The sequence below is a fragment of the Helianthus annuus genome, chromosome 4 (genome assembly GCF_002127325.2).
Source record: "Helianthus annuus cultivar XRQ/B chromosome 4, HanXRQr2.0-SUNRISE, whole genome shotgun sequence".
Lineage (NCBI taxonomy): Eukaryota > Viridiplantae > Streptophyta > Magnoliopsida > Asterales > Asteraceae > Helianthus > Helianthus annuus.
In genome coordinates this window covers 6,699,803-6,721,904 of record NC_035436.2, presented here as the reverse complement: position 1 = coordinate 6,721,904, position 22,102 = coordinate 6,699,803, and the positions used below count along the sequence as shown (strand labels likewise).

Genomic DNA, 22,102 nt, shown 5'->3' with positions numbered 1-22,102 from the left:
TAACAATGCTGGGAACAACAATAACGACAACAATGGGGGCAATGGTGCTCGTGGAAGGGTATTTACGATTGGGGCTGGTGATGCTAGGAACGATGACAATGTCGTGACTGGTACGTTTTCTGTGAACAACCTCTTTGCTTCTGTGTTATTTGATTCCGGTGCCGATTGGAGTGATGTGTCCTTAGAGTTCAGTCAACGATTAGGGTTAACTCCAACACTTCTAGAAGCTAAGCATGTAGTAGAATTAGCTGATGGTAAGACAATTGAAGCCTCACACATTATTATGGGATGTAAACTCGATTTTGTGGGTCAAGTGTTTGATATTGACCTCCTTCCTGTTACCCTCGATAGTTTTGACGTAGTGGTTGGTATGGACTGGTTGTCCAAGCACCGTGCTGACATACTTTGTAAAGAGAAAGTCGTACGTATTCCTCTCTCCAATGGAGAATCTCTATCAGTTCAAGGGCATCACAGTGGTGCAATGGTTGGTATCATCTCAGCTATGAAAGCTCAGAAGTGTCTGCGAAAGGGGTATCCTTCTATTTTAGAACTTGTTACTGATCCTCAGCCTGAAGAGAGGAAGATCAAAGACCTGCTGGTTGTTCGTGAGTTTTCCGATGTGTTTCCTGAGGAACTTCCTGGTTTACCTCCTCACCGTCAAGTGGAATTTCAGATTGATCTTACACCAGGAACGGCCCCAATCGCTCGTGCTCCTTATCGTCTTGCACCTGGAGAGTTGCAAGAGTTGTCCAATTAAATTCAAGAACTGTTGGATGGGGGTTTTATCCGACCCAGTTCTTCACCTTGGGGAGCCCCAGTTCTGTTTGTGAAGAAGAAAGACGGGTCCTTTCGTATGTGTATAGATTACCGTGAACTCAACAAGGTGACCGTCAAGAATCGTTATCCCTTACCACGTATCGACGACCTATTTGACCAGTTGCAAAGGTCAACTTTTTACTCGAAGATCGATTTAAGATCGGGCTATCATAAGATGAGAGTCCGAGAGGAAGATGTCCCTAAAACGGCTTTTCGAATGCTGTCGCAACCCCCGCTCCTTATCTGTCCCGGGAACGGGCGGCTGCGAGCTCAGTTTCGGTGGTATCTGCTGTTATATCAATTTTGGCAGCGGAATTTACATCAGGACCGTAGTTAGGAAATATTTTATCAGAGTAAAACACCACCTTTTATATAAATAAGCATATTGGGATAAAACCCAAATTTTCATTACAAACTGATTTATAGGGGTAAACCATATTTTATTGAAATAAAACATCTTCTTTATTTAGGTAACTTCTATAGCCACTTTTTCCAAGCCTTCAGTGCTTTCCAGCTAGCTTCTAGTTGGCTTTCACATTTTGTTACCTGAAACGCGCTTAAAAACATTTTGTCAATGGGAAATACTGGTGAGTGAATCCCAGTTTAATCAAGAAGAGTTTTATCAATTTTCACAGTATTGAGAGCGATTACAATGTTTGCATCTACATAATTACTCATTCAGTACTGTCAATCCTGACTGGTGGGTCATATTACCCATTGGCTAACTCTTTATCCAATGGTAATGTGTTCCACATTTTGTATTTAAAACCCCAACATACCGGTAGTAATTGAAGAATTACAAAGACTCAATCATTGCTAATCACATTGTAAAATATTTAAGGTTTTGTGAGTTTACAAAAGGGAGATTACTCACATTGTTGTCTTAGGTTTTCTGTAAGGGTTTCGTGGTGATTATCTATTATTTACACAAATGCACGCATGTTAGTATAATAACCCAATATTTACATTAGCAATACCCTCCCCGAGACGGTATTCCAACGACTACGTCGGGCAGAACCTCGACAGCCGTTACGGAACCCTGGATCAATCGGGCAGCGTATCTAATACGTAACCGGGGTTATGATACTTACAACGGAGCAGAACTTCGTTATTTAGGGGGGTATTATACCCGAGAATAGCTTCTACTATAAAGAAATTCGAGAGAGAAAAAGGAAATGAACGATTCGACTGAACTGCCGATGCCCTCCTTATATAGGGCCTGATTTCGAGTTTTACACGGCCCGCGTAAGACGTGGCCATGGGCTACGCGGCCCGCGTAGTAGGGGTGTAGAGCTTAGGGTTGCTGATTCACCGGATATAGCTTTGACACGATGTTGACACGTGTCGTCTCAGGGCTGCGCCTCGTTGTTGAGTTGTCGCGCCCCGCATAGGTCAAGGGGGTGGCTTACGCGCCCCGCGAGAGACCTAGTTTTCTTGTTTTTATTTAATTTTTATAAAAATAAAGGTATTCGGGGTTTGTTTTCGCATATGGGGTGTATTTTAGGACATATTGGGACATTTTAATATTAGGGTGTCAAAAATATTTTGAGGGTTGTTATATCCTCCCCACCTTGTTTTAGAGCTCGTCCTCGAGATCTTACTGGAATAGGTGTGGATATTTCCTTTGCATTTCTGATTCAAGTTCCCATGTGTATTCTGGTCCTCTTTTGGAGTCCCATTTCACTTTGACCAGAACTAATCTCTTGTGTTTGAGGTTCTTAATTTTCCTGTCTTCAATCAGTAGAGGTCTTTCTACAAACTTTAACTGCTCATTTACCTCTATATTCTTATGAGGCACTACGAGTGATTCATCAGCTAAGCACTTTTTGAGATTAGATACATGAAACACATCATGTATTCCTACCATTTCCTCTGGCAGTTGTAGCTGATAGGCTACAGGTCCTATTCTTCTAATAATCTCAAAAGTTCCAACATACATGGGACTTAGCTTTTCCCTTTTGATGAATCTTACTATTCCTTTCCAAGGAGAGACTTTCAGTAATACTTTGTCTCTTACCTGAAATTCCAACGGTTTTCGCCTGTTATCAGCATAACTCTTTTGTCAATCACGTGTTGTTTTCAGTCGTTCCTTGACTTGAATGATCTTGTCGGTTGTTTCTTGCACTATTTCAGGTCCAGATAATTGCTTTTCCCCAATTTCTGCCCAACAGACTGGAGTTCAGCACTTTCGTCCATAAAGTGCTTCGAATGGTGCAACATTGATACTTGTGTGAAAGCTATTATTATAAGAAAATTCTATTAATGGTAAGTGATCGTCCCAATTACCTCCGAAATCAATTACACAAGCTCTAAGCATATCCTCCATTGTCTGAATTGTCCTTTCGCTTTGTCCGTCCGTTTGAGGATGATAAGTTGTGCTTAGATTTAACTTGGTTCCCATGGCTTCTTGGAAACTTGTCCAAAATGTGAGGTAAAACGGCTATCCCTATCAGAAACAATTGATAAAGAAATTCCTTGCAATGAAACTATTTCATTTACATATAACTTAGCTAACTGTTCCATACTAAAAGTTTCCTTCATTGGTAGGAAATGAGCTGACTTAGTTAGCCTGTCTACAATCACCCAGATTGTATCATTACATTTTCTTGTTTTGGGTAATTTAGTAACAAAATCCATTGTTATCAATTCCCATTTCCAAAATGGCATCTCTAACTGTTGTAACAAACCTAAGGGTTTCTGGTGTTCAACTTTAACTTGTGAACAAGTTAGACATTTAGAAACATAAGTTGTTATATCTTTTTTCATTCCTATCCACCAAAAATTCTTTCTTAAATCCCGATACATCTTATTACTTCTACGATGCATCGTATACTTAGACTTATGAGCTTCTTCTAGTATACGGTGATGTAGGTTTCCAAATTTAGGTATCCACATCCTTTTCTTATGGAATCTCCAAATTCCATCGGTTCCTTGTTCTAATTCCTTAATCATTCCTTTTAATTTTTTAGTATCATCCTTGATTACTTATTCTTATGCTCTCCTAATCTGTTCATTTAAATCTACCTGTAGATTTAATTTAAGAGAACGTACCCTTTTTGGCTTTTCGTGATACTTTCGGCTTAAAGCATCGGCTACCACATTAGCCTTTCCTGCATGACACTGGATATTACAATCATAATCACTAAGTATCTCCATCCAATGTCTTTGCCACATATTCAACTCTTTTTGCCCAAAAACATACCTTAAACTCTTATAATCTGTAAAAAAAGTAAACTTACTACCATAAAGGTAATTTCTCCAAATTTTCAAAGCAAATATTATTGCTCCTAACTCTAGATCATGGGTTGAATAATTCTCTTCATGATTCTTCAGTTGTCCAGATGCATATGCTATAACCTTTTGGCATTGCATCAACACACATCCATAACCTAACTTAGAAGCATCACAATAGACTACTAAATCTTCAGTTCCTTATGGTAACGCTAGTATGGGTGCGTTGATTAATCTTTGCTTAAGAATTCTAAAGGCTTCTTCCTGTTTTGGTCCCCATTCAAACTTAATGGATTTACAGGTTAACTTAGTTAAAGGAATGGCTATTCTGGAAAAGTCTCGAATAAATCTTCTAAAATAACCGGCCAATCCTAAGAAACTTCTAACCTCGGTTGGTGACTAAGGGGTTTTCCATTTAGTAATCGCCTCGATCTTGATAGGATCCACATGAATTCCTTCATGGCCGACTAAATGTCCAAGAAAATGTACCTGTTCTAACCAAAATTCGCACTTCGAAAACTTAGCATATAGCTTTTCCTTTCTTAATAGACTTAGAAGTGCGTGCAAATGTTTTGCATGTTCCTTTTTACTCTTAGAGTAAATGAGAATATCATCTATAAAAACAATTATGAATTTATCTAAATATGGCTTACATATTCGGTTCATCATATCCATAAATGCAGCTGGGGCATTGGTTAAACCAAATGGCATGACAGTAAATTCATAATGGCCATACCTTGTTCTAAATGTAGTCTTAGGAATGTCCTCTTCCTGTACCTTTAATTGATGATATCCTGAGCGTAAATCGATTTTCGAGAAAAATCAAGCTCCTTGCAATTGATCAAACAGATCATCGATTCTTGGTAATGGGTACCGATTCTTAATCGTGACCTTGTTCAATTTGCGGTAGTCAATGCACATACGCATCGATCTGTCTTTCTTCTTAATGAATAAAATTGGTGCTCCACATGGTGATGAACTTGGCTGTATGAATCCTTTCTCCAACAATTCATCTAACTGTTTCTTCAATTCCTGCATTTCGGCGGGTGCCAAACGGTAAGTTGCTTTGGCAGTTGGTGCTGTCCCTGGTAGTAGGTGGATTCTGAATTCAACTTCCCTGTCTGGCGGTAGTCCTGGTAATTCTTCTGGGAAAACATCTGAAAACTGAGATACTATTGGAATATCTTTTAGTTCTTTTCCTTTAGTGTTGGTGATTATAGAAATCAAATACACTAATGATCCTTTTTCTTATATAACTTGCTGTTTTCATCACAAAGATGAATTTTGTGGATTTAGATGGCTTATCTCCTTTAATTGTGATCTTTTCACCCCTTGGCGAATTTACTTGAATTGACTTTTGATCACATAAAATACTGGCTTTATTGGCTATTAACCAATCCATTCCTAATACAACATCAAATCCTGCCGGATTCATTGGGTAAAGGTTTGCACTACACTTTTGATTTAAAAACTCTATTCTTGCTCCCTGCAAGATTTCAGAAATTCTAACAGTTTCTCCATTTGTTGTCTCTACTAGACATTCTTGTGGGAGTTTAGTTAATGGTTGATTAAGAATTTTGCAAAACGAAGTGTTAATAAAACTTTGGTTCGCACCAGATTCAAATAATACTTTAGCAAAAACATCATTAACTAAAAACGTACCGGTGATCACGTCCGGAATCATCTTGGCTTCATTTGCAGTCAGAAAAAATGCTCTAGCATTTTTGGTGTTCTTGTTGTTCGTTGCTGGAGTCAATTTCGGACAGTTTGGCTTGATGTGGCCTTTTACTCCACAGTTGTAGCATATCCTATTGTTAGGTTTCTTCCTGCAGTCTTCTTCCTTGTGTCCGGATACTTTGTAGAAGTTGCAATATATGGAGCATCTTCCAGAATGCTTCCTTTTGCAATATTTGCAGTAGGGTGCAAGGTAGAACCTATATTTTTCCCACGGTTGGAATTTCCAGAGTGAAATTCTTGGGTAAGTGACGGGTGGTCCGTAGGACAACCCTTAAAAGGTTTAATACAACGCATATTCTTCACTCTATTCGGTTAATTGCTTGAATTAGATAACCACTTTGTGTTTGGTTATGCAGGTGTTAAAGTGCTCAAAAGGTGGGTTTTAGGAGGCACGAGTGGACGCTAAAAGTTGGGGAATCAAAGTGTTGAAGAATGCAAGGGTTGATGGAGAAATAAAGGAAATTTAACACTTAGCACCGTAACCTACGGCTCCCAGCCGTAGGTTACGGCCCCAATAGTTTCAATGATGTGCCACCGTAAAACAGGAGCAAGATGGCGTAAGAGTTCATTGCCAGCCGTAAGCTACGGCTGGGAGCCATAGCTTACGGCTCCGATTGATCCAAAAACGTAACATATGGCATTTAATGCCATTTTGATGGATTTTGATGGTGCTTATCATGGGATTTTCGGTTACAAAGCTGAAAAAACGAGGGAGGAGCATAAGAAGGGAACTTGGGGAGCTCTAAAACATTATCTTTTGGATATCTAATCATCTTGGAACTATCCTTTCACTAAATCTTGATCTAGTTCTTGTTGGTGAAGTTTGTGAACAATATTTCCTTTTTATTTTGGTATGATGTTAGTTAAAGCCATGAGTGGCTAAATACTTGGTGATTATCTTGTGTTGAAGGTTTGAGTAAGACTATGTGTTTTTATTTCATATTTCTAGAATAATAATTGCTTTTTATTTGAATTGATTGTTATGGTGTATGATTGATTGTTAGTAACTTGTTAATTCTTAAATTGAACTAATTAGAAACCATACGTTCTTGGTGCTGTTGGCAATCGAGATATCATGGGTATAGTTAGGTTTGGGTAAGGGTTGATTGATCATCGGGTGACAACCTCACGTTCTAGGAATCTGAGTACTTAGTCCCCTTTCATCACTGCAATTGATTATACATGAACTATGTCTATGTAGTTCTTTCTAGTGAAATGTTAACACAAACGTCGAACCAAACCGGAAACTCAAGATAGTCATTTGTCTCTCAATTGTTTACAATCCAAATTTTCATTTTGCAAATTAGTTAATTAATCTTAGTTTTTAAAACCAATCAAATCAAACCAACTCTTGAATTTTATTTTTTCTTTCAATTAGTTTAATTTTAGTTAACTTAGATACACTTCTAAATAACACATTTTCCACAAACTCCCTGTGTTCGATACCCACTTGCCACTATCTACATAGTTGTTCTTGGGATTAAATTTGCGTGACCACGACCTCACGTCAAATTTTGGCGCCGTTGCCGGGGAGTAGTGCGCAACGTGTGTTATTTTTGTTCTTGCTTTGAGTTTGTCATTTTGTTGGTGTACGCGAGGTGTGTTTAGTGTGCAGGTATTTACAGGTGCATGCGTACTAGAAGCTCTCACAAGCTTTCACCACTAGTGTTTGATCCAGAAATCGAGCGAACTTTGCGAGCAAACCGAATTTTGTTAAGGGAAAATACAATCAGCAGTTCACCAACAACACCAATTACACCGATTACACCACTTCGATACATGGATCCACCACCACCACCACCCACTACGGGTGAATCCACTTCATCATTTATACCAACATCCACTCAACCTTCACCAAATACCACCATTCCACTAAATACTACCGAACCCACCATACTTCAAAATGTCACATCAACCAACACCACACAGCCCATTACTACACAAGAAGAACCAACCATCACATCTAACCCTTCCACTACTATACCACCATTATCCCATTTTTTCCCGAGTGCGAGTCCGTCATATTCGAGCCCCATACCATAGCACCAATTTCATCTATTGTCCATGCTACACCGTATCGACCATCAAATCAGTCGGGTTTCCAATACTCGACTCTTCCATTTGGGCAATCGTCGGGAATTCAAGGAGATGGGTATGATGAAGGTTATGAGGAGTTTGAAGGTTTTGATGAAGACGGGTACGCTTATGGGGGTGATGGAGAGCAAGGAGAGTACGGTTATATGCAAGGCCAAGTACAAGTGATTCCAAATGTTGGTGGGGTACAACAACAACAACTCATACCTCAACATATTAGGCCAAGGCCACAAGGGCCGCAATTGCAACGTCCGGTTCCTTTGCAGCAAATTCGCCCACAAAATGTGCAACCACAATTCCAAAGGCCAATTCAACACCCACCGGTGCCACAACAACAATTTCAACAACCAATTGCACCATAAGGGCCTATACAAAGACCAATGGGTCAAGTTCGTCCAAGGGGTCGATTTGGTGTGCCAAGGAGGCATCTTAGGGAAAATGCGAGGGGTATTGAAGCACATTTTAGACCGGTTATCACTCACAATCCTTCACCGGTGGTCATCCCTCATAATAACCAAGGAAGAACATTTGAAGTAAGGACCAACTCTTTGCAAAGTTTAGCAAAATATAAAGGGTTGGCAACGGAGGAGCCTTACTTCCATTTAGAGGCTTATGACTCGATTTGCAACACTCTTGGGAGTCAAGGTTTTTCGGCCGATGATGTAAAGTTGGTCTTATTTCAATTTTCCTTGGAAGATAAGGCAAAGAAGTGGTTTTACACTTTGCCATCAGCATCTATTTATACTTGGGGGGAGATGCAACAAACATTTTTAGACGAATTTTATACCGCCCAAAAGACCAATGATGCGAGAAAAGGGTTGAGGAGCTTTCAACAACAACAAGGCGAAATGTTCCATGAAGCCTTCGAGCGCTTAAACATGATGATTAAAAATTGTCCACACCATGGGATTGAGCTTTGGGAGTTAATGAACGCCTTTCATGAAGGGTTGTGTGCCGAAGATGCACGAGATTTGATGTCCATTACAAATGGGACATTTGGCACAAACTATGAGCATGAGATTGGGAATTTTTGGAGCAAATGGCAATCACCTCGAAAAGGAAGGCTCAAGCATCGAGGAGAGCACGACCGGCCGTTACTCGAACACAAGTGCATGCGGTTGATGACGGTAATATACAAACTTCTAATCAAATTTATGATGTTTGTGCATTGTGTAATGAAATAGGTCATGCGGTGAAAAATTGCCAAGGAATGGTGGAAGGGCAATTTGAAGAAGTTCATGTCGTTCAAGGTCAAGGAGGGGGTGGTAGAAATTTCAATATGAATTCTAACACTTATCACCCCGGGTTGAGAAACCACCCGAATTTTCGTTATGGGAACCCTTCGAATCAATCAAACCCGAACTTTCAAGGTAGCCAAGGGAACTATGGTTCGCGCCAACCTTACAATAATCAAAGTGGATATCAAGGTGGGAACAACCAAGGATACCAAAGGCAATATCGAACGGGTCAAGAACAAGGGCGGTCTTCGGGTGGTAATGAAATGATGGAAATGTTGAAGAGCATGCAAGCGGAAATGCAAAAGAGGAACCAAATGGATGACGCTCGCATACAAAAGGATGAAGCTCGAGACAAAGCAATCCAAACTTTGACCACTCAAATGGGTCAACTTGCCACCGAAGTGTCCGAATTGAAGAAGAGTAAAGGTCAATTACCAAGCGACACTAAGGTAAATCCATCCCATGGTACTTCAAGAGGTAACAATGTTAATATCCATCATGTAAGTGTTTTGAGAAGTGGGAAAGAGTACAAAACCAATCCTTCACCGGATTTGGTTGATGGGGTGGTTGAGGATATAACGGGTCAAGATAGTGAGGAAGAAAATGAACCACCCATTGTTTCTTCTAAAAAACCCAATTTTGAAAAACCCGAAATTATTAAAGAAAAAGAAAAAGTAAATAAGGGTGAGGGGTCTAGTGAAGTGCCGTTTCCTTCGGCTTTATTAGATCCGGGTAGAAAAAATTTTATTTCAAAACGGGGTCCTCAAAAAGAGGAAATGTGGGAGGTTTTTAGACAGGTTAAAATCAACCTTCCTTTGCTTGAAGCTATTAAACAGGTACCCGCTTACGCGAAGTTTTTAAAAGAATTGTGTACCCAAAAGAGGCAACAAAAAGTGCCTAAATTGGTTGATTTGAAAGAGCAGGTAAGCGCGGTTTTAAAAGAAGATCTTCCTCCTAAGTTACAAGATCCGGGAACGCCTTTTTATAAATATTCAAATAGGAAATTTTCAAACTGCAAGGGCGTTATTGGATCTTGGAGCCGGAGTAAGTATCTTACCGGGGGGGTTATACTATACGACCAATATGATTTCGGTCCATTGAAACGGGTTGAGACAACGGTGGTATTAGCCGATTTGTCTCATAAACTTCCTCGGGGGATTGTACGGGATGTGATAGTTAAGGTTGATGAGTTTTATTATCCCGTGGACTTTCTTGTGCTAGACTACTCATCCGCGGACCCAGTTCAACAACAAAATATTATTTTGGGTCGGCCGTTTTTAAACACCGCACATGCCGTTATTGATTGTCGATATGGTACGGTCGACATGACATTCGGTAATAGAAAGATGAGATTAAACGTTTTTACTAATGGTACTAATGTTTATGATGAGTGTTTTGTAGCAAACTTCATAGATGAATATGACCCAAAGGAGTTTGAGGAAGAGATTTTGGGTTCTTGTGTTCGTGGTGTGTCTTTGCAGGTGCACGCATGTGATTTGGAAAAAGAAGAGAAAGAGCAAGAAGCTCTTGCGGTGAAGGAAGGGAATCCACCATGGACCTACCAAACGGATACTTTACCGGTGGAAATCGATTCGGGCACAAAGCCTTCTTTGGAAAGTCCACCAAGTGTGGAGTTGAAGGAGCTACCAAAGCACCTAAAGTATGCATTTTTTGGGGGAGAATGACACTTTACCGGTGATCATTGCTTCCAACTTGGAGGTAGCTCAAGAGAAAGAATTGATGCGGGTGTTGAAGGCTCATAAGGCGGCTATTGGGTGGACGATAGCCGATTTAAAAGGCATAAGTCCATCCATTGTGATGCACAAGATTATTACAAGTGAGGACGCAAAGCCGACCCGTGAAACACAAAGAAGGTTAAATCCGAATTTGAGAGAGGTGGTGAAGAAAGAAGTTATCAAGTGGTTGGATGCGGGGATCATTTATCCCATTTCGGATAGTGCGTGGGTAAGTCCAACTCAGGTAGTGCCTAAAAAATCCGGCATCCAAGTAGTGAAAGATGAACAAGGTGAGCAAATCGCCACCCGCCCGGTAACCGGGTGGCGAGTGTGTATTGATTATAGAAAATTAAACGCGGCTACCTCAAAAGACCATTTTCCGTTACCCTTCATTGACCAAATAATTGAGAAACTTTCCGGTCAAAAATATTATTGTTTTTTGGATGGGTACTCGGGATATAACCAAATTGCTATTCACCCGGACGACCAACACAAAACCACGTTTACATGTCCATATGGTACATTTGCTTTTCGGCGAATGCCATTTGGACTATGTAACGCCCCTGCCACGTTCCAAAGATGTATGATGAGTATATTTTCGGACATGGTCGGGGAATCTCTTGAAGTGTTTATGGATGATTTTTCCATTTTTGGTCCAAGTTTTGACTCTTGTCTTAATGAATTAGAAAAAGTTTTAAAAAGGTGTGTTGAGACAAACTTGGTACTAAGTTGGGAAAAGAGCCATTTTATGGTTCAAGAGGGTATTGTCTTGGGGCATGTCATTTCGGACCGGGGGATGGAGGTAGATAAAGCAAAGATTCGGGTAATTTCATCTTTACCCCCACCAAAGAATGTTAAGGGGGTGAGATCTTTTTTGGGACATGCGGGGTTTTACCGAAGGTTTATTAAAGGCTTTAGTGTAATCACAAAACCCTTATGTAACCTATTATTAAAAGATGTTCCATTTGATTTTACTGATGAATGTTTGCAAGCGTTTCATGTTTTGAAGGAACAGTTGGTGAAGGCTCCCATCTTGCAACCACCGGATTGGTCAAAGCCGTTCGAGATTATGTGCGATGCTAGTGACACGACCATTGGAGCGGTTTCGGGTCAAAGAGTTGATAAGAAACCGGTGGTGATATACTATGCAAGCAAAACTTTGTCCGAGGCGCAACTCAACTACACCACAACCGAAAAAGAATTATTAGCGGTGGTGTATGCCTTGGACAAGTTTAGATCTTACATTTGGGGGAGCAAAGTGATAGTGTATTCGGATCATAGTGCGGTCCGATATTTGATGGAAAAGAAGGATGCGAAGCCCCGGTTGATTCGTTGGGTGCTTTTGCTACAAGAATTCTATCTTGAGATTCGGGACAAAAAGGGATGTGAAAATGTTGTTGCGGATCATTTGTCCCGAATCCCGTTGGAAGGTGTTGATGACCCAAGTGAAATCAATGAACGGTTCCCCGATGAACACTTGTTGGCTGTCTCTACTTATATTGCACCTTGGTATGCCCATTACGTTAATTATTTGGCTAAGGGTGCAATACTAAATCATTGGACTAAGAAGAGACAACAACAGTTTCTTAGTCAAGTGAAGCAATACATATGGGATGAACCCGACTTGTTCAAAATCGGGGCCGATCAAGTGATACGAAGATGTGTTCCCGAAACGGAAGTTTTAGAGATCTTGATCCATACTCATTCATCGGCATGTGGAGGGCATTTTAGTGGGAACAAGACGGGTTATCGGGTGTTATCTAGTGGGTTTTATTGGCCCACGATTTTCAAGGATTCTTGTGAGTATGCTCGGAATTGCATCAATTGTCAAAGAATGGGAAGTATTTCGAAACGTGATGAAATGCCGTTACAACCGATTTTGGTAGTAGAAGTATTTGATGTTTGGGGAATAGATTTCATGGATCCTTTTCCAAACTCAAATGGGCTTTTATATATATTGGTTGCGGTTGATTACGTGTCGAAATGGATTGAAGCTATTGCAACAAGGACCAATGATCACTCCGTCGTATGTAAGTTTGTGCAATCTAATATTTTTGCTCGTTTTGGTGTGCCTAGGGTGATAATAAGTGATGGCGGTTCGCATTTCAAAAATTTCAATTTCGGAAAGTTGCTTAAGAGATACAATGTGAACCACCGCGTTGCTACACCGTACCACCCGCAAACGAGTGGTCAAGTCGAAGTTTCCAACCGACAAATTAAAGAAATTTTAATGAAGATGGTGAGAACGGATCGGAAAGATTGGTCAAGCAAGCTTGACGATGCGTTGTGGGCTTATCGAACGGCCTACAAAACTCCACTTGATACCACTCCTTATCGGATGGTTTATGGGAAAGGATGTCATTTGCCTATGGAGTTGGCACATCGGGTGTATTGGGCAATTAAAACGGTGAACGCAAACTATGATGAAGCGGGTCGAGCGAGGAAGCTTCAATTGAACGAAATAGAGGAAATAAGGGATCAAGCATATGAATGTGCATCTGCATATAAAGACAAACTGAAAAAAGTTCATGATGCAAAGATAAAGAAAAAGAACTTTGAAGTGGGTCAAAAGGTGTGGTTGCACAATTCAAGGTTGAAAATGTTTGCGGGGAAACTCAAAAGCAAATGGATGGGTCCTTACGTTGTCCGAAGAGTGGGAAGATTCGGTGATATTGATATTCAAGACGAACAAACAAATAAGCAACAAATGGTGAACGGGCATGGGCTCAAACCGTACCTGGAAGGTAAGGATATCAACAATCTCGAGTTAGACAAAGTGGGTTACATTTTACGCCCAGTGGATGACGAGGAAACGTGAAAGAGGCCCAGGTTTGGTATTTGTAAATATTTAGTTTAGTTTATTGCGTTTTGAATAAGTCTCGTTTAAACCGGTGTTTGAAACAAGTGTGGGGAAATTTTTACGGATTTCCCGAACATAGTGTTGAGGACAACACGGGTTTTTTTTAACGGGGGGTAGGATAATATTTTTATGTTTTCACTTAAATTATAAAAAACACATAAAAATTAAAAATTAAAAAAAAAAAATTTTGAATAAATGTGATTGCCAGCTCTAGCCGTAAGTTACGGTTGTTAGCCGTAGCTTACGGTCCCAAGAAGAAAAAAAAGAGCCATACGGCCCCAAGCTCCTGTCTTACGACAGGTTCATTTTTTTCCAGGTCCAGCCGTAAGCTACGGCTGGTGACCGTAGCTTACGGCACCGAGCAGGTCTTGGGGTCCCTTTGGTGTCGTCGTTTCATAAAAAAAAAAAAGAGAAATAATAAAATCCGAAAATATTAATAATAATAATAATAATTATTTTTTTTTTATAAAACAACCCCACCCACACAATTCCATCATCAATCCCCAACCACATATCATCTTCTTCTTCTCCACTTTTTTTCTTCTTTCTTTAGAACCCTAGATCACCATAACCCCCATTACTTCATATCTCCTTCAAATCTAACCCGATTTTAGTGATTTTTGGGTCCATTTTGGGTGAAATTTCACAAGGAATCTAGATTTACGCTTGTATTTTGAAGATTTCTTTGTTTTGGGTTCGGATTTGAGTATAAGAGTGCCAAAAATTTGGGGCTTTTTGTGGGTTTTTGTGTGAACTTCAAGCTTTTGTGATTCTCATCTTCTACAACACCAAGGTATGCAAGTTCTTTTCATTCTTTGAAGTACATTAAGGTTTGTAAGTTTTCATTATGTTTTTGCTTACACACTTGCTTGTATGAGATAGATGATAGAACATTGTGAACCATTGAGTGCTATAGGTATAAATGTGTTGATGCCTAATGAAATTTTTTTGGAAAAATTCTGATTTTAGGGGACATTATGCCAAAATTTTGTTTGAAAGAATAAAATTTTTGGTTTTTGCACATCTATACCCATAGCATGAAGCAAGTGTGGGGAAGATTGGATAAGAAAACTAACTTGATTTGTTTGCATGATTTTTGAATGTGTGTAGGCATGGCGTCTAGGAAAGGGAAAGGAGTTGCAAGTTCTTCTCAAGGGGATGCGGCACAACAAAAAAGGAAGAGATTGGTTCGGGTTGGTGACCCGGACCCGGTGGAGGATGCACCACCAAGGGGGCCAAAGCCGGATTGGACATCCGGTTCATTGTTAGACCAACCCGCGGAATGGAGAGAGGATTTATTTCATGAACAAATGAACAAGCTAAAACAAAGGGGAGAAGCATTTATTTGTGAAAAGGAGATCCGGGAGGTTGATTTCGGACCATTCGGGATCATAGCCAAGTTTAACACGTTGGGTTGGGGGGCGGCTACAAAATGTTATGATGGTGAGAAGAAAAAAATGTATGATACGCAGATTCAAGAGTGGGTGGCATCACTTGAATGTCCCCCGTTCAAGGCTCCGAACAAGATGCGGTTAGTTGGGTGGTGTAATGGAGTGAAAGTAGAAATGTGATATGACTCTTTGCGCCGGGTAGCAAAGTTTGATGATGGGGCGGTCAATGAATACATTTACCCGAGTCTCAAGGATCTTTACCATGAGCCCGCTAAACATCCACAATGGCAAAATATGCTTGACTACCTCTTCCTTCCGGGTACAACACATGGGAAGCTATATAGAAGAAATTTAAGAATGGAAGCAAAGTTGTTACTGACGTTGTGCATGTACAATGTCATGCCGAGGCGGGGTGACAAGATGGAAGTGCGACATCAAGAAGTGCCAATCTTATATATGATGATGCATGGGTCACCCAAGGTTCCTTTCCGATTTTTGGTGCTAAACAACATTTGGTTGAGCAAGAATAGTGGGGAAAGAAAGATTATACCTCACTGCCGGTTGATTACGACATTGCTTAAAAAGTACGGGGCAATTAAGGGACGATTTTTGGTTGTTCTTGGTGCTTGGAAACAATTTCTAATCATTTCGTTAGTGTTTTGAATCCATATGAACATTGAACTAATTGTGAAGATGATTGTCAAAGCCATGTGTGGCTAAACTTTTGATGACTATCTTGGGTTGAAGGTTTGTGTAAGACTTTATGCTTTATTTCCTTATTTCTAGAATAACAATCTTCTCTTTATTGAATTGCTTGTTATGGTGTGTGATTGATTGTTAGTAAATTATTGATTCTTATGTTAAACTAATTAGAAACCATACGTTCTTGGTGCCGTTGGCAATCGAGATATCATGGGTATAGTTAGGCTTGGGTAAGGGTTGATTGATCATCGGGTAACAACCTCACGTTCTAGGAATCTGAGTACTTAGTTCCCTTTCATCACTGCAATTGATCACACATGAACTATGTCTATGTAGTTCTTTCTAGTGGAATGTTAGCATAAATGTCAAAGCAAACCGGAAATCTAGGATGGTCATTTGTTTCTAATTTGCTTACAACCAAAACTTGTCAATTTTGCAATTTATTTAGTTAAATTTAGTTCTAAAACCAATTCACTCAATCAAATCTTGAATTTTACTTTACTTGCAAATTAGTTTAGTTTTAGTCAAGTTAGATAATCCTTCAAATAACACATATTCCACAAACTCCCTGTGTTCGATACCCACTTGCCACTATCTATTTAGTAGTAATTGGATTAAATTTGATTGTGACCACGACATCACGTCAAATTTTGGCGCCGCTGCCGGGGAGATGAAAAAGGTTCTTATAAGAGGTTTAGACCATTCGACCTTAAGAATCTTGGGTCGGATTGGACTTACACAGAATCGGAAAGGTTTCATATGTTGAAAACGGATGGTAGAAGGTGGAGAGCATTGAAAGTTGATGCGAGACCGTTACGACCGGGAGAGGAAGAGGAACCCGAATCAGCGGATGATGAAATAAGTGGAGATGATGATTATCGTGAAGACACATTCATGGTAGATGCTCAGGTGAGGGTTGCCGGTCAAGCGGGGGTTCAAGGAGCTGGCGTACAATCTGGTTATGTGGGTCGTGCATTTGATTATGCACAGCAGGCTTATGACCCATACTGGGCCCATTCGGGGGATATGGGTCAAATCATTCAACAAAGGCGGCCACCCACTTTTGGTGATTGGAGTGAACCAAACCAGATGCTCTTTGATCAACAAACATTCATGGGTGCTAGTGTGGAAAGGGCTATCAAAAGAAGGTACGATAGAAATGAGCAATGGAACCGTGCTCATAGATATGCCCGTGAAGAAGAAACAAACAATCGTTACTTGGATGATCGTCAGAGACGCATGCATGACCAATGGCATGCGGGGCAGCCAGTGGTAGGAGATCCGCCCATTGTGGACTACACCACATTGCCACCATACGATGGTAGTGTGTCATACCCCACCCCGCCATTGCACCATTCTCAGTGGGTGGACCCGCATGCTATGAGTTATCAACAAGCAAATCCAAGCAGTGATCAAGGAAGCAGTAGTAGCGGTGGAGCATTTGGCTTTGGTGAGTGGACGGATATGATGACATCCATCTTTGGGCCTCCACAGCCGAAGTACTACTAGCCAGGTTGTATTTTTCTCCTTTGTACATTTTTGTATATATGTCTATGTGTTTATGTTTATGTTGCGGTTGGGAGGTTGGGTGGTGTTTGTGTTAATATGTTCTTGGGTTGTGAGAGTTGGTGGTGTCTTTTATAATCTCTAAAAAAAAAAAAAAAAAAAAAAAAAAAAAAAAAAAAAAAACTTGGGGTTTGAGAGTATAAGCAAATGTTGGTGTTTTTGGATAAAGCGATCGTTCCCTCAAAACCATACATTGGGACAATGTATCCCAAGTGTGGGGATGGGGGAAATTTTTGAGAAATTCAAAATTTTTGCAAATCCAAGTAAAAGTGTCCAAATTTGAAAACTTGATATTGTTCCATTTGGCACACCGACACCCATTCCTAGTCTTTTCTTGGTGAGAATTGAGCCACGCATGATTGTTATTGATATTTCATTGTTTGAGTGGCGGTGTGTGTTGTGTGTTAATAGAACTTGTGTGTGAATACTTGTTAAATCCTAGAGTTAGCATGCTTTTGAGGATGATAGGGGACTTTTAGGAAGCCTCGTCTAGATGTGTGAGAGTGCGGGATTGGTGGGTTGGACCTCATACTTTACATATATGAGCTTGGTATTGTGAGGGGTGGGGGTTTGGTCTTTAGAAAGCTATGTTTGATCCTTAAGCCATTCGATTGAAGCCCAAAGCCTACTTCCCATATAAATTATACCCTGTTGAGATGACTCGGTTTAGGAATTTAGTTTGTGATTGTGATTTCCTTGTATATATTGTTGAAAAAAAAAAGAGAAAAATATGAGAAAAATACAAAAAGAAGTTATTAGTTGCAATAGTAGTTTAGAAGTTTATGATGTTTTGTACATAGTCGTCTGCTTTGTTTAGTAGTGGAAATAAAACCGGGTCAAATCAATTAGTCTTCTTATATGTATTCCACCGTTTCCTACCTTTGCACCTAGCCCCGTTACAACCCGTAAGTTCCCTTGATTCATAAGCATGTTAAATATTTGTTAGGAGGAAACTTGATTCTCATACAAGCTTATTGTCGCACACACACACATATACGCATTGAGTGGTTTAGCATAACTTGCTAATTTTTCTTGTCACCGAGAGTTTTTTTGAGGGGTGTGTTTTGTGGTATGATAAAAAGTTAGTAAAAGGACGGCACTTTAGTTTGTTTCGCACGATTGGTTGCTTATGGTTAAAAATAGTTTTTGAGGTGGTTGCTTGGGACAAGCAACGGGTAAGTGTGGGGATGTGACGGGTGGTCCGTAGGACAACCCTTAAAAGGTTTAATACAACGCATATTCTTCACTCTATTCGGTTAATTGCTTGAATTAGATAACCACTTTGTGTTTGGTTATGCAGGTGTTAAAGTGCTCAAAAGGTGGGTTTTAGGAGGCACGAGTGGACGCTAAAAGTTAGGGAATCAAAGTGTTGAAGAATGCAAGGGTTGATGGAGAAATAAAGGAAATTTAACACTTAGCACCGTAACCTACGGCTCCCAGCCGTAGGTTACGGCCCCAATAGTTTCAATGATGTGCCACCGTAAAACAGGAGCAAGATGGCGTAAGAGTTCATTGCCAGTCGTAAGCTACGGCTGGGAGCCGTAGCTTACGGCTCCGATTGATCCAAAAACGTTACCTATGGCATTTAATGCCATTTTGATGGATTTTGATGGTGCTTATCATGGGATTTTCGGTTACAAAGCTGAAAAAATGAGGGAGGAGCATAAGAAGGGAACTTGGGGAGCTCTAAAACATTATCTTTTGGATATCTAATCATCTTGGAACTATCCTTTCACTAAATCTTGATCTAGTTCTTGTTGGTGAAGTTTGTGAACAATATTTCCTTTCTATTTTGGTATGATGTTAGTTAAAGCCATGAGTGGCTAAATACTTGGTGATTATCTTGTGTTGAAGGTTTGAGTAAGACTATGTGTTTTTATTTCATATTTCTAGAATAACAATTGCTTTTTATTTGAATTGATTGTTATGGTGTATGATTGATTGTTAGTAACTTGTTAATTCTTAAATTGAACTAATTAGAAACCATACGTTCTTGGTGTCGTTGGCAATCGAGATATCATGGGTATAGTTAGGTTTGGGTAAGGGTTGATTGATCATCGGGTGACAACCTCACGTTCTAGGAATCTGAGTACTTAGTCCCCTTTCATCACTGCAATTGATTATACATGAACTATGTCTATGTAGTTCTTTCTAGTGAAATGTTAACACAAACGTCGAACCAAACCGGAAACTCAAGATAGTCATTTGTCTCTCAATTGTTTACAATCCAAATTTTCATTTTGCAAATTAGTTAATTAATCTTAGTTTTTAAACCAATCAAATCAAACCAACTCTTGAATTTTATTTTTTCTTGCAATTAGTTTAATTTTAGTTAACTTAGATACACTTCTAAATAACACATTTTCCACAAACTCCCTGTGTTCGATACCCACTTGCCACTATCTACATAGTTGTTCTTAGGATTAAATTTGCGTGACCACGACATCACGTCAGTAAGCCTTTGATCTAAGTTCTTCCTCTTATCCTCTTCCCGTGTACGTACTAATTCATTTGTCAAGGTGTTTGCTAGTTCTACATCTTCTTCTATGGTTTGAGGTCTAGCCGCCTTGACTACATGTCTTATTTCACTAATTAATCCCCAAATATAACGAGAGATTAACACTGGTTCAGGTGATGCAAGGGTTGGCACTATTCTAGCATATTCAAAGCATAACGTAGTGTATCCCTTACTATCCACTCCCGTCATCCTAAGGTTTAGGAACTTATTTGCTATCTGTTCTTTTTCACTGGGAAGGCATAATTTTCTTTCTACCATGTTCTTAAATTCCTACCATTCCATATTGTAAATCCTATCACTTCTCCTGGAGTGGAGGATAGTGTTCCACCTGTCACACCCCGATATTTCCACATATTACCGGTGGGCCTGGTGGGGAGTATCGTGACGTAGTTGATATCATCATAGTCAAACAACACAAATTAAATGCACAGCGGAAGCAAAAGATAATATATTACAAACCGAATGAGAATATCAAGTATTACAAATGGTATGTAAAGGATCCACAGGTGGATCAAATAAAAGAAAAACTGTTCAACAGACTTTAGGCATGTAGAACTTGCAAGATTCCCTATTAACGCCCTGAGCTCCCAGCCAATTACGTACAGTACCTGTCACTTAACCTTTTTGGAAAATACGTCAGTTTACACTGGTAAATACAATTTAACTGACTCATTTTGAAAATGTTTAAGAAAATTGATTTGAATGCACAAGGCACAAAAATTATTTTATAACTTGGGACAATTTTTTTAATAAAAATCTTGTATCCGATTTACATGTTTGTCCAACATTTAGGGCCGGTGATTATACAAACCGATCAAGATTAATAGACACACCACAAATATAATCTCACAAGAAGACACCCTTACGAGTGAGTATATCTTTTACATACGCAACAGGAGGTGTTATGCCTACACCTTGTGCTTAAGTTGTGGCCATTCACTTTTTAAATGAGCCAACGATATCCAGGACACGGTCATTAACCCCTAATGTTATTTGTTATCAAGCAATACAGATTAAAACGGGATTATGCAATTTAATCATCTCCGATTAAAAGGTTTCTACACCCGACCAAGCGGTATTTTTATAATACCGTATCCCAAGCCCGTATAAGGGAAAATAAGTTAAAAGTATTTACCTGAGCTAGCAATGCAATTTATACTCAGCCGTATATCCTAATCAGCAAGCACAAGTACCTTTACTGGGGCTCTTAATCTGGAACGGAGGTTTTATTAACCTATCAGATTCCTAACGGGTCTTGTTTAAGTTGTAACTTAGACCGATTAGTTTTCAGGAAAGGTTTACGGTTAAAAACGCAAGATTAAGCGCAGACCGGATTAGAATGTGATTTAGACCCGACAAGTACAAAGACTTGTCTAATATGGGTAAACTAAACACATTCTGGATTTTGAAGTGAAAATGATAAGGTTTGACCCGTTTCGGCTAATTTATGCAAACTAGTTACATAAACCGATCTGAACGCAAAAAGTGCATAACGGGTACCCAAATGAGTCATGAACATGTTCCACAAGTTAATATGCCTTAAATATGTTGTGATATCAGTAGGATACCTTCTATTATGCCCAAAACGAATTTAAAACAAATTTTGCCCCGTAGGGGTATTTTGGTCATTTTTAATATTATAAAAGAGATTGAATAGTAATCTGAGGTTCTGGTAAAAAATAATCAGTAAAAATATTTATTTTATCAAGTTATATCAATAAGATATATTACATATGGGAAATTTATCATTTATGGCCAAACTATGCACCGAAGGGCATTTTGGTCATTTCACATATGCTTTAAGGGTAAATTTTGGAATTCTGAGTGCAAAACTTTTATTTACTGTTAAAGTATAAAAACTTACTCATAACATCAGTAGGTGTCAAGCTTTAGGTGCCTAATATGGTTTTAAACCATACTATGTGCCTTAATCGCATAAAAGTCGGTATTTGACGATATTCGGGTTGTTTAATGAAATCCGAGATTTTTATCAGCCCTTACTGTTTAAAATGACTTACTTAATATATAAAATCAGTAGAATAAGGTTTGGTATGTAAGGGATGTGTAAAACTCATTTTATTAGCGAAAAGGGCATTATCGTCAATTACCGAGTCTATGCGATAATTCTATGTTATGATCAGTTTAAAATTTTATAAAAATTTCCAAAAATCCCAAAATATTATATTATATCAGTAGGTAAAAGGTTTGATGGC

At 39.4% G+C, this 22,102-nt stretch overlaps 1 protein-coding gene across 1 annotated transcript; it reads left to right on the top strand.

Annotated features, from left to right (window-relative positions):
- Positions 1–9,892: 9,892 nt before the first annotated feature.
- Positions 9,893–10,801, top strand: LOC118491410. Its single transcript, XM_035989181.1, has one exon. It carries the CDS (start codon positions 9,893–9,895, stop codon positions 10,799–10,801), a length of 909 nt encoding a protein of 302 aa, XP_035845074.1.
- Positions 10,802–22,102: the final 11,301 nt, after the last annotated feature.